General features: G+C 65.3%; 1 protein-coding gene across 2 annotated transcripts; it reads left to right on the top strand.

Annotated features, from left to right (window-relative positions):
- Positions 1–3,306: 3,306 nt before the first annotated feature.
- Positions 3,307–8,021, top strand: LRRC3C (leucine rich repeat containing 3C). Of its 2 annotated transcripts, none has more exons than XM_082779252.1 (2): positions 3,307–3,422; positions 5,494–8,021. In XM_082779252.1, the coding sequence occupies exon 2, from the start codon at positions 5,572–5,574 to the stop codon at positions 6,352–6,354; it is 783 nt and encodes a 260-aa protein (XP_082635378.1). In that variant the 5' UTR covers positions 3,307–3,422; positions 5,494–5,571; the 3' UTR covers positions 6,355–8,021. The 2 variants fall into 2 exon arrangements, with proteins under 2 accessions (XP_082635378.1, XP_082635379.1); XM_082779253.1 differs by lacking the exon at positions 3,307–3,422 and adding an exon at positions 4,911–5,395.
- Positions 8,022–13,098: the final 5,077 nt, after the last annotated feature.

A 13,098-nucleotide genomic window follows, 5' to 3' on the forward strand; every position in this document is an offset into this window, starting at 1 on the left:
CCGAATCAGTAGGGTTGGAACGCCCCCAAAACCATCCGGCCCAACTGCCCCCCTACCACCACCATCTCCCCCTAGACCACATCCCCAGGCACCACGTCCAACTTTCCTTAACCACCCCCAGGGACGGTGAGTCCACCGCCTCCCCAGGCAGGGGACGGGGTCTCCGCCACCTCCCGAGGAGGCTCCTTTGGGGGCCGCGGTGCTGGGAAGGGGATCAGAGCAGCGCTCGCCCCCTGCTTCACATCACATCTGCTCTGCCCACAGCACCCCCGAGCTGTGGCCCTAAAGGCACAAATCACCCCGTGCCGTGCTCAGCAGCACCAAACCCAGGGTGATGTGGGGGTGTCCCCGCTGCGAACCCTCAGCCGAGGCATCGGGCACGTTATCGGTGCCAGCGGGCACTGCCGGGGCGCGCGGCCAAGGTCAGGGCCTGGGAGTGGAGGCAGGATTCCTGCGCTGGAGCGCGGGGCGACCATCTGGCCGTGCCTTTGTTTGCACAGCCATCAAAGCCAGCAGCGCGGCGCTGCCGCGGCCCCTCGGCGCGCGCGGCCATCTGTGCAGCCTTTGTGCGCGCCGCCGCGCCAAGCTCTCCTGCCGGGGAGAGGCAGAGGGTGCAGCGCGGCGCCGAGCGGTGAGGCTGCTTTGTGCTGCCAGCCCCTGCCCCGAGCTGCTCTGCTCCTCACTCCCCTGGGACCCCACCGGGCCCCGGAACCCGTCAGCGTGGCACCCCCTGGGTGCCCTCTCCGTCCCCATGCCCGGCACAGGCGGCTCCACCAGGATCGCTCGGAGCCCCCCCCAGCTCAGCACGGCTGCTGCCAGCCCTCCCTGGCCACATGGAGAAGCCAATTTTTGGGGTCTCGTTTCTGGCACGGAGGTGTTCGCGGTGTTGCTTTGTGCTGAAGGCATCGAGGCTTCTCCTGCTCTGCCCACGGCTGGGCACCCGGTGCCAGCGTCCTTGTGGGCTTGAAGGTGGCCGCGCGCCCGTCTGCAGGGAATGGATGCGGGCAGGGGTCCTGCAGACCCACCTGGCCCCCTGTGCGCCCACCTAGTCACGGTGCAGCCAGTGGGTGCCAGCTCAGGATCCATCTCCAGCCCCGCAGTCGTGCGCCAGCTGGGCACAGCAGGGCCGTGGGGACCGGAGCACCACGCGCTGGCATCGTGCCGCTGGCAGGCACCGGGTGGCTTCCTGCAGCCGGAGCTTCCCCTGGCAGCTGCTGCCGGAGGGCTGTGGGCACCCGCAGGGCCAGGAAAACCCAGTCCCTGCCCAGGCGCCCGGGGGTGCCCGCGGCAGCGCGGCGAGGTGCGGGGATGCCGTGAGCGGAGGCGGGGGATCCCGCGGGAGCCGGCCCTGCTTTGCAGGGGAGCCACGCACGCACGGCAGGCTCTATTTTTATCCTCGCTCCTGCCTGACTGAGCAGCTCCCTCTGCGCGGTGACATCTAATTTAGCAGCTTCCCCGCACCCCGCTGACTCCGCACGTGAGGGGGAAGCACAATGCGACGGCTATTTTTAAACGCCCATAAATATTAATCCCTCTCGGTGATGCAGCAGCAGCAGCAGCCTCTCTCTCGCTGCCGGTGGGAGCGCAGTGAGGGCACCCGCTCCTCGGGCTCCCCAACCTGGATTCACCCACCCAGGGAACCCCGGAATTTGGGGGCAAAGGGTCCCAGGGGAGGAGGATCCATCCCCAAACCCACAGCCCGGGCTGGCAGCTCCCTGCGTGCAGGGGGGCTGCTCCCGCGTGGTTTCCCCATCCACCCCCGTGTTGGGGGCCACGCTCCCCTCCCGTTTGGCCAGCCACGGTCCCACTGCCGGCTCGGTACCAGCTATATTTAGCAGCACATTGGCAGCGGGGAGCTGGTGCTGCCTATTTTTAGCCACCGGTGCTGGCTGCGGCAGGGAAGGGTCCGCGCGGGGTCGCGCTGCACTGCAGGCTCTGCGTTTTCAGGCTCCATGGGGTGGGAAAGGGCCGGAGTCCCCCAACCCCTGGGCTGAGCTCGGGCTGAGCCCGTGGCCACCATCAGCTGGGGCTCGCCAAAAGCTCCGGCAGCCCCAGCATCGGTCTGGATGTGTCCGTGATTCCCTCCAGCCCCGCTCCTGCAGCTGGTGGCTGCCTCGCCGGGTGCTGCTGCAGCTCCAGCTCCGGTCCTGCTGCGGGCACGGCACCCAGCAGCACCGGGATCGGTACTGGGGAGCTCGGGGCTGCTCCGCTCCCTGGCCAACCATGGGGAGAAGCGAGCCGAGGAGCCTGAGGGCAGGTGGAAGCTCTCCCTGCCTGCTGCCCTGCAGCCTTTGAGGATGCCCCAGCGCAGGCTTGGCTGCGATCCCAACCCCAGAGATGGAGACGGCGGTGGGAGCCTGGGCCCCACCAGGGCCTGGCAGCCCTGGCGCAGCTCTCGGGGGGAACGTGGGGGTCCCCGGGGAGCGCCTGGCTCCAGCCCTCCCGTCAGCTTCGGTTGTCCTAATGCAGCCAGACGCAGGCCAGGCGCCTCGTAAACCGGTTATCCACCGGAGCAGTGGCCTCTCCAAGGAGAACCGGGGGGGGGTCACCGGAATCCTTGCTCACAAGGTCTCCTCTCCTCGTCCCCGGTGCCCGGTGTCCCGCGAGGGCAGGCGGGGAGAGCCCCGGTGCTGCCGGCCGCGTGGAGCGGCCCCAACCGGGAACGGGGGGCACCGGGAACGGGCCGGGCCCGGTAACGGCGGCCGCTCTCCATGGTCCTGAGCGCAGCCCGGAGAGCCCCGGTCCGGGCAGCTCGGGGCTGGGCTGGGGGCCCGCTCCGTGTCCCCCCCCCCGGGCTGAGGCCGCCTCGCTGCCCGCCTCGGCTCCGGTTTCCCCGGGTAAGCGATGCCGGTGCCCGCGGGAGGCGGCGGCCGGGAGGGGTCGCGCTCCGTGGCGGGGGAGGAGGAACGGCACCGGATGGGGGGGGGCTTGGGGGGATTCCCGGTGTCCCCGGGGCTGGGCCGGGGGCAGCCCCGGGGCGGGGGCAGCGGCGGGGGGCACAGCCCAGCTCCGGGCATCACCCTCCGGGGGGGCAGCGCCGTTCCCACGCAGGGACCCGGGGGGGCTCGGCGCTCCCCGGCGGCTCCGTTCGCTGCGGATGCCCCGGGCTGGGGGCTCGGGGGTGTCCCCGGTGCGTCCCCCGCTTCCCCATCCCACCCCCGGGGCAGGGGTCCCGCGGCGCAGCCTCTCCCGGGACCGGCCGGGGAGAGAAGCCGGGAGCTAGGCGGGGGTGCCCGGCTCCGTGCAGCCCCCCCGGCGGGGCGGGCCGGGGGCGGGGAGCCCCGGGGAGGCCCGGGCGGTGGATCCCGCCCACCGGCCCCGCCGCCGCCGCCGCCGGCTCCGGGCCCGCCGCGCTGCGCGGGGCGCGGCCGCTCCGGCCCGGGGCGCGGGGCCGCTCCGCCGCCGCGGGGGGCGCACGGCAGGTGAGTCCGGCCCGGGACCCCCCCTCTCCGGTGCTCCCCGGTGCTCCCCGGTGTTCCCCGGCTCCGGGAGGGGCAAGGCGAGAGGCGGCGGGCGGAGGGGCGGGAGTGCGGGGGGCGTGGGTGGTCCCCCGGGGAATTACCGGGGCTTCCCTCGCCCGCAACGCGCCCCCCCGGTGCCGAGCGGAGCCGGCGCTGGAGCGGGGCTGGGGGGAACCCCGGGCATCCCCGGCTTCTCCGGGCGCACCGAGGGTCCCGGTGCCCGCACGGATCCACCGCCGCCAGCCCCGGTTGCCCACCGGCACCTCGGGGGCGTCCCCGCGGCTGGCGGCGACCCCCGGGGGTCGGGTGGGGACCCCGCACCCTGGCAGGGCGCTGCACCGGGCCGGTTGCGCCCGCGCTCGGTGCCGTGCCCGGTCCGGAGCACCGTGGCCGCAGCCATCCGAGCCCCCCGTGGGGCCCTGGAGAGCCGCATCCTACCCGAGGGGGGGTCCCCCAGCCCCCGGGTGCCGCGGTCGAGGCTCCCCCTTTCCTGGGTCCCCCGGTCCCGGCTCGTTCGGGTCCGTTTGCAGCGGTGCCCAGCCCTGGGCTCGCCCCCCCCGGGTTACTTCTGGCAGATTTGGGGGGCTGGTGCCCCGGCCAGGCGGAGGTGCCGGTGTGGGGCTGGGGTTCCCGGTGCCCTTCAGCTGCTCGGAGCCCCGCTCCCTGCTCGGGGGGTGCCAGGAGTGGGGTGCTTGGGGCCAGCCCTGCACTGGCGCGACCTTGGGGTGTTTCGGTGCAGTCAAGCTGAGTTACGGTGCTGAGCAGCGAGCGGAGAAAGCCCCGTCCTTGCCCCATCCCAGGCCTGGCAGCCTCCCCCTACAGCCCCAGCAGCCCCAAATTGGCTCTGGGGGCAGCTTGAGCCCCCCAACAGTGGGGAGCAGCATCACTGCCCCCTGGGGAAACCCAGCCCCAAGGAGCTGCAGCCCCTCATCCGCAGGTGGGGAGGAGAACGTGGGACCTCCGCACCCCGGGGTGCTGTGGGGGCTGCAGGGGACAGCCCCAAGGCTGCGGGCAGGATAACCAGGAGATGCCCGGGGCAGCAATGCGTGGGGCTCTCCACAGCACAGCTCTGCTCAACCTGTGCCACGGGGAGCCCTTTCATGCTGGTGTCTTCAGTCACGGGATGCTGGGAGAGGAGAGCTCCTGCATCCTGCTCTGGTCGTGCCGCCGCTGCAGCCCCTCGCTGAGACGGGACCTGTGGCTGGGAATGCGGGGCAGCGCGCTCGCCGCTCTCGGACGTGGCCTTATCTGCTGCCACCACCCTGGGAACTTGCTGAACGCTCAGCTCCTGTGAATTTCCTTTTTCTGTTTTTGTTTCTTTCCTGCTGACGTTTTTCCCCTCCGGAATAAAGGGCTGGATGGGGACCATGGTTACAGGGTGGTGTGGGCAGCCCGGCCCTGGGGTTGGCGTGGCACCGGGCAGGGGACAGCTCAGCCCGGCCACCCGCCCGCTCCAGTCCCCTCCAAAGCAAACACCCCACAGAAAGCGTGGTGCGTGCCTGCGTCCCCGGGGCGGGCAGCGCTGGAAGCAGAGCTGGTGAGCAAGATCCCTGCCTGCATGCCAGCCCCGCAGCGCTCGGGGAACCTGCGCTGCTCCTGCCCGCGCCTTGCTTCCATCACGCTCCCCAGGGGCCCTGCCTGCAGAGGCTGCTCGGCTGGAGCCAGGGCTTGCCGGCCGCCTCTGCAGGATGCGTTGGCCTTCAGGCAGCGATCGCACTGCCGGTGACCTTGGCGGGGATCTCACCCCCGCCTCTGGCTCAGCCCGCGCCGTGTCCGTTTGTTACAGCCCAGCTGCTGCACGCAGGAGACGTGTGGTCGCTCGGCCCCACGGGGCCTAATCCTGCTGCGCTGGAACACCGAGCGCAGCCGCTGATGGCAGGGGGACGAGTGAGCCGTGCCGGCTGTCCCCGTCCCCGTCCCCATCCCACAGCTGGGTGAGCCGGGGCGGGCGCGATGCTCCCCGTCGGCACAGCGGCGCTTGTGCCCCTTGGTGCCTCTGCCTGATGCTGTGCCCTTGCTGTCTCCGTCCCAGATGCACCGATTCCAGCCCAAATCACCGCGGGCAAGAGCCGAGGGGCCGGTGGCCGCGTGAGCAAGCCGGCGTGGCGCCATGCCTCCGCTGGAGCCGTTCCTTCTGCGCTCCACGACCATGTGGCTGCTCCTGCAGAGCGTCCTCCTCCTGGCCTCCTGCCTCCGCTCGGCCGCCGCTTTCCCCAAGGGCTGCTACCCCTCGGAGGAGGAGGGGCTGAAGACCTTTCGCTGCAGCAACGCTCGGCTGACCGAGGTCCCCAAAGACATCCCCAACGACACCAACAAGCTCTACCTGGACTCCAACCGCATCCCCTTCCTGCCCCGCGATGCCTTTCGGGACCTGCCGCTGCTGCTGGAGCTGGACCTGTCCCACAACGCCATCGCCGGCGTCGAGAGCGGGGCTTTCCGGGGTCTGGGCGACCACCTGCACTCCCTGGACTTGTCTTCCAACAGGCTGGTGTCGGTCAGCAAGGACGCCTTCAGCAACCTGAAGGCCAAGGTCAACCTCTCCAACAACCCTTGGCTGTGTGACTGCCGGCTGCAGGAGCTGATCCGCACGGTGGAGCTGGTGGCCGGCTCCTCGGGCGGCATCGTCTGCGACTCCTCCGTGCAGGAGGAGCACGTGGGCAAAGCCTTCCTGCAGGTGATCGCCGACACGGACTTCTGCAACATGTACAAAAAGACCACGGACATCGCCATGCTGGTCACCATGTTCGGCTGGTTCGCCATGGTGATCTCCTACCTGGTCTACTACGTGCGGCAGAACCAGGAGGACGCCCGGCGGCACCTCGAGTATCTCAAGTCCTTGCCCAGCAAGCAGCGGCGCTCGGAGGAGTCGTCCACCATCAGCACCGTGGTGTGAGGGACCCCCGGGGCCGGCCGGGGCTGTTTCCGGCTGCTGTCACCGCGCAGAAATCGCCGTGTTTTGGTTTGTTCTGGGGCAGCTGTGGCCACCCGCAGCAATGCGAGCACCGGGGTCGGGCACACAGCGAGTGGCTGCAGCTACGGGCAACAAGCACGGGGCGAGCGGGGAGACCCCCAGCGCGCCCCCACCGCGCGGTCATCGCTCCGACTGCCCTGGACATTGGGACTTCATTCCAAACTTTTTTTATTTCCTTTGCAGAGATCCCCTGGGGCATTAACGAAATCAGTGTTTTAATCCCTCCGGCTTACCCTCCGCCGCCCGAGGGATGTTCCCGGCGGCACAGGGCGCCTGGCTGCCCGCCCGGGGGGGACACGGGCTGGGCTCAGAGCTGCAGCCCGGCAGGACCGACGGACAGGGGACAGGGGGACGCAGCGGTGGGGAAAGGTGAGGGGCGGGCGTGGGTTTGCCCCAGCTCCCGTCCCTCGCGCTGGGCGCTGCGGCCCCATCTCCCCTCTCCGCCCTCGCTGCTCCCCGGCCCTTTCTGGGTGGAGTGAGGGGCGTGGGGTCCCTCACAGGGGGCCCCCCGCTCGGAGATGGGTGCTGGGGGGGTCAAACCAGCACCTCCCGCTCTGAGCCTGCGTTTCTGCGAGATGCAAACGGGAAACGAGCTCGCCCTGGGCTGAGCCCCGTGCCGAGGGAGGTGGGTGCTGATGGAGGGGGCCGAGGGCATGGGGGGGAGCGGGTTCCCCCTCGGTGCTCCCCGGGGACCACGCGGGTCGGGGCTTCCAGCCCAGTGGCACCGCCACCACCGTGGCTCCCACCTCTTACTCAAGGACTCACACGGCTGCGACCGGTCACTGTGACGGCGCTGGGACGGGGACGAGGCGGCCGCTCGTCCGCCTGCTCCCCGCTTCCCGTGCCGCTGGCAGGAGCCTGAACCTCCCCTCACCCTAAAAAGCCCCAAAGTCCCTTTTTTGACACTTCCCAGATTGGGCTGCAGGTTCCTGGTTTCGGTAGGTAGAGATGGGCCAGAAGCACCGCGCCGCCGGGGCTGCCCCCCGCGTGCGCCCGGCTGCGATCGGCTCCGCTCCCACCTCGGGGCGTGCAGGGTCCAAGCGGAGCCTCGGAGCAAAGCCAGACCAGACCCGGACCCTTCTGGCCCCTGAGAGCTGTTTTTTTTTGCTGGTTTTGCCCTTTTTTAAACCAACTGAAGCTAAACTGCCTTAACTCACCAAGAGCACCAACCAAAGCTGCTTCAACATCCTCTGGCAGCGCCCGCCCCGGAGCAGCGGGGGCTTTTTATTGCTGGATCCTGGCCCTGGCTGGGGGCAGGCAGGGTTCGGGGTCCCCGCTCCGTTCCCATCCCTCCCGCAGCCGGGGCTGGCGGAGGGAGCGGTGCCCGCACCCTCCCACAAGTGCCTACATCCCCAGCGCAGCCCCGTGACGCACAAACGCCCCCGGCCCAGCCCCAGCCCGTGCGGCCACTGCCCCCTCCCCACGGCGGAGGAAAGGGGCTGGGGGGAACCGGACCGAGCCCCCGGGGGGCACCCCCGGGTGGCTGCTTGCACGCCTGGGTGGGGGCACCCCCGGGACCGTCTGACCCAATGTGTGTTTTGTTTAAGGGACCTTTCCTGTTCTTACTTTATACAATAAATTGGCTTTTACTTTGGGAGCCCGTGGCTGCCGCGTGGTGGTTGTGCATCGCGTGGGTGCTTCCGCAGCGCCTCGTGCCGGGGTCCCCCCCGGTGACACCCCTGCCACAAGGAAGGGCCAAGGACACCCACGGCACCCGGTGTCTGGGCTCTGCCAGTGCTCGGGGCTGGTGCTTGCAGAAACCGGACACCCCGGGGCCCCCGGTAACCCAACCCATGCCTTGAATTAATGAAGGAGTTGCTTGGTTCCTGTGGCTCAAGTCACCACCACGTGCCCCAAGCTGTGCCCGTCCCCAGGCTGCAGCCACCAGGCCCCGCTCTGCTCCCTGCCCTCCTGTCCCTACCACACCGGGGCCATCGTGCGGCACAAGGGACAGGCACTGCGGTGGCTGGGGGACACCCGAGCCCTTCCCCATGCCCGCAGCCACCAGGTCCCCGTGCCACCTCACCGACAGCTCTCCCTGCACGGCTCACGCCGAGAATTGGTGCCACAGAGGGTGAAATCCAGGCCCTAACGCGGAGCGACAGCTCCCACTCGCGGGACGGTGACCTTGGCTGTCACTTGGCTGCCTCCAGACGCGGCACAGCCGTGACAGCCCGCAGAGCCTGCAATCCCGAGCAGATGGCAGCCCCCGCTTCCCGGGGAGCCCCCTCCTGTGCCCCACGAGCAGCTGGGCAGGGGGCTGCGGCTCCCCACGGTCCTGCTGGGTCTGGGTAGCACCGAGCCCCCGGCGGTGTCCCTGAGCCACACCGTGCCTTGTGTCAGCCAGGAGGGGACCACGGCACCTCAGCGTGCGCACCCCGGCCCCATCGCATCTCCCAGGCTCGTTCCTGCCCGAGGTGCTGTTAGGATGGGAAATGCCAGGCTCGTTACAGCTGACACTAACGAGCAGAGGGGGAAGGAGGTGGATCCCGGTGGCAGCACAGCACCGGCAACCCTCCACCGGTGGGAAATGCCTCCCGCACCCGTGCTATCGATTTTAAAGCTTCATTAAATGCGCTTTTGGGAGGCTGCAGGAGCAGCGTCCCCTGCACAACCAGGGGAGGGAAGGCAGCATCCCTCATCCCTGCAGCAGAGAGCCTGGAAACGTCACCTGCAGCCAGCTCCAAGGATGGGGACCAGGTCCGAGTGCTGCCTTTGGGGTGTTTGGGGCTCAGCATGGAGCTCGCCCTTTGGTCCTGGGGGGCCACCAGGAATAGGGGCTCCTGCTTCTCTCCCCAGCTGCTGGGCATCGGGGTACGGGGGGAGCCTGGGGGGCTGCGAGGCTGATTCCTCCCTGCTCATGGTGCGAGGAGCTGTGAGCGCACGAGGAGCCTCTCCAGCACGGGCAGCCCGGGAGCTCTGCTGCACGGAGGCCAGCGCTGCACCACCAGGGAGGAAATTTCCAGGAGGGGCAGGGGGCGAGGAGGTGTGAAGCTGCCAGGGAATGAATGGAAGGATTTCGTTTTGCTGTTTGTAACCTGCTCAGCCCCCGGCATGCAGGGAAGGAGGCTGGGGTGCGGGAGCAGGAAATCAATGGAGCAGCTGCTGGGCTGCGCGGGTGGACAGGGAGAAAAACACATAAGAAACCTCATAAAAATCTGCAATAAGCTTCAAGAAGAGAACTTCTCCTAGGACGGACTGAACGGCATGGAATTTATGCCCCTGGTAGTGCTGGGCATTCGCTCGGGTGTTGCAAGGAAAGGGGAGAGAAGAGAAACTGGGACCAGGGGGGGAGCCAGGAGGTGCCCGTGGCCGAGCGGGGCTGGGACGGGTCGGGAAGGGCAAGGATGAGGTCTGGGCCCTTCCTCCCCAGTGCTCTAGGAAATGTGTGTTTTTTATCGAGGCACTAAACCCATCCATTTTCATGCCGCATTTCTGGGTAATTTCTTCCCTGACACGCCGGAGATTTATCTGCTGGGATCAGTAACGAGCGAATTAGCAGCACGACCTCCTTCTGCGCCGTTCCATCGCGCGCTTAAATCTTTGCTACGAACTCCCGGGGCACCTCGGCCTCTCTCGGGGCTGCCGGGGGCTTTTCTGCTCCCACGGGTGGAGGAGGATCCGTGCCCGTTTGGTTTTGCAGGACAGACGTTTTAGGAGAACGGTAAAACAATTTCGTTTTGGTCTGTGCACGAGGTACGTTCGGTGCTCCCGGCCCCAGACCGCATCCTGAACTTTTAAATGATTAGATTTTGAAGAGGGAAGGAAGGATGTCTAATTGTTTAATTTCCACAATTATAAAAATATTTATAAATAATTAGAACTGATGGCAGCAATTACACTGTGATTAAAACTGGCCTACACTTCATCAACGGCCCTTCAGTTACATAGGCTTATTTATTTATTTTCACCACAAAAAATCCATTTACAGTGGCACTGCTGCCAATAATGAATCATACTTATTCACTGCCTGCAAAGGACTCATTAATCCTGTGATGCTGCTTGTTACAGGACTGGTGCTGTGCAGAAAATGTGGTCACTGGACTTCTGCGAGAGGAAATTTAATTTCAGGGGATGGGAAAGCGAAGCAGAGCTAAGGATCAGGACAGCTCTGCCCGTCCGTGCAGGTCGTTGCAGCCTCAGCGTTTTGCCCCCCCCGGACTTGCTGCTGAATTTTCCCCATCCCTCACGTGCTGCCAGGCAGGGGCCGGCACCAGGCTCTGATCACTGTGGTTTTGGGGAGGTTTTTGGGGGGTTTTGGGGAGGTTCGGGGGAGCTTTGGGGAGCTCTGGGGGAGGTTGTGCCTGCGGATGGCAGCGATGGGCAGCCTGGAGCTCTGCAGAGCCATCCCTGTCACCTTCCCAGGCTCGCTTCTCCCCGCTGGGACGTGTGGACGCCCATGCCCATGGGCTGGGGCTGCTGCTCGTGTCCGTTTGTCTGTCCCACCCACGGGGCTCCTGCCATCCTTCCCCCAGCCTCGCTCCAGGCCAGGGTTTAGGTGCCAGAAAGCAGCACTGGCTCCTTTTTTTTTTTTTTTTTTTTTCTTTTTTTCCTTTCTCCGGTTCCAGTTCAGCAGAGCACTTGAAAATATGCTTAATTTTCTATAAATGATTGGTCCCACCGAGGAACTTAATGGGGCTGCCGTACCTAAACACACTTTGCATTTCGCACCAGCTCCCGGCCGCTGGCTTTGACTCAGCAAATCAAACAGCCCCACTTGTGCGCTGCCCCCCCCGCTCCCCCCGGGGACCACGGCTGCAGGGGGGCTTCACACCCCCAATGTGTGTCCTCTCGGAGCCCTGAAGCTGCAGCCGGGGCTGTCCCTGTGCCCTGAGCCCAGCGCACCCACAGGACCAGCTGGGGTTACTGGGGACAGAAGGGACACCCTGGTGCTTTTCCAAGCCACTTCACAGTGAAGCAGCTCGTGGCAGGAGCCCTTTTGCCCCCTCCAGACACTGCCCCCACTGTTTGCCCCCCAAAAAACTCCCTCCCAGATGGGATGCGTTGCAGCACCGGGTGCCCTGGACCAGCACCGGGTGCCCTGGATCAGCACCGGGTGCCCTGGATCAGCCCCATCCCCGTGCCCTCCTGTCCCAGGAGGAGCTTTTTGTTCTCTCCTTATAACCAGGTGAGCAGGGGCTGCTGCTTTCTTGCTGCATGGGGGTGTGCTGGGAGCCTTGGGCAGCTGCAGCCTCTCCTGCCCCTCTTCCAGCTCACGTATGGGTTAACAGACGTGCCATGGGAAGCAGGAGACCTTTGCACTGATGTGGTGATGCCGTTGTCACCCCGGCAGACGCGGTCCCAGCTCCGTGCTACAACCCACTAGCTGGCGCAGCGGCTCTGCAGTGAGTGCTCGAACGTGTGCTTGCGAAGTGCTTCTCAAGTGGTTTGTTCCAGGCTGGGAAAATGCAGCTCTGACAGCGGAACGAGGGGCTGCGGCTTGCAGGCAGCGGGTTGGGTTTTGTCATTCAGAGGCTTCAAAGCGCTCCCGCGCTGCTGGCGGCCGCCTGGGTGCGAGGCTGAGTTGTTGGAGGGCTGTGCTGAGAAAGGGGGCAGGAAGTTTTCAATTCTATTTATTTGCGAGAATTCATCGCCACACTTGACGTGTTCTGTCGTCCTTCACGGAAAGCCTCATCCTTTACGGAAAGCCTCGTGCTTCGGGGAGGCTGAGGGTCACATTGAAGTGCCTGGGGCAGCCGTTTGCTTGGGGGTGTCTGAGGAGGGGGAGAGGAAGGTGTACAAAAAAAGGAGAAGGGTGAAAGGAAGACTTAGTGGTGACCGTGGCTGTAATGCTCCTGATGGGCTGTTGTGGCTGGGGACTGTAAAAAGTAAAGGGGAGGCTGAGTGAGAGCTGGTTACAGTGATTTGTAAAGTTTGAAGTGGGATGGTGATCCTTCAGCTTGGGAAAAGGAAAGGGCTGGAGCTCCAAGCAATGCTGTGCCAAAAATAAAAGCAGCAGCTGCCTTTTGGGTTGTCTCAGGCAGCAATGGGGGGAGTTTCACTGGATGGGGGGAGCTCGTGTCCACGACAGGCCGGAGAGAAGCTGCTTTGCATCCTCCTCTTTCTTGAAAGTCTGCATGGGATTAATGACAAACCCCTCTGCGATGTAATATGGAAATGTTTGACCTATTTTTCCACATTTTAAAAGCCCACTGAAAACCCGAAGCACTACAAGAGCTTTCTGTAACTGCATTTTTTAAGAGAGGGAGGAGGCAGCAAGTGTTCATTTGTGACTCACTAGCCATTACGCTCAGTGCCTGCCTACTTACTGCTTTTTTTTTCCCCGTAATAATTTATGTATGTGGCATTCCTCTGTGAGATGCTCTGTTGTGAAATAGGCCAAGGAACACAGGGAACAGTCGCAGAGCCCTTCTGCTTAATCTGTATAAGCCTGAGCGGTGCACACAGTGTCCAGTTGGCGGCTGAGATAATCAGCCTACAGGCAGTTTAAATGCTCGTTACAGTACATTTTATTCGTCAGTATTTAATAAGTAATGATTCTGAAAAGCTCGGAGCGTGGTCTGTGCCCATGCCGTCTCCTGCTGTGTTGCTGTCAAAATGGATAAGTTTAACTGGGTTGAATCTGGTCGATTTTTGGATGAGTACCCACCAAGGAATTTCTAGATGCCATAAGAAGTTGCTGTTACATAGCGGGAGGTGTTCTTT

This window comes from Aythya marila (genome assembly GCF_965140915.1).
Source record: "Aythya marila genome assembly, chromosome: 25".
NCBI classification, from domain to species: Eukaryota; Metazoa; Chordata; class Aves; order Anseriformes; family Anatidae; genus Aythya; species Aythya marila.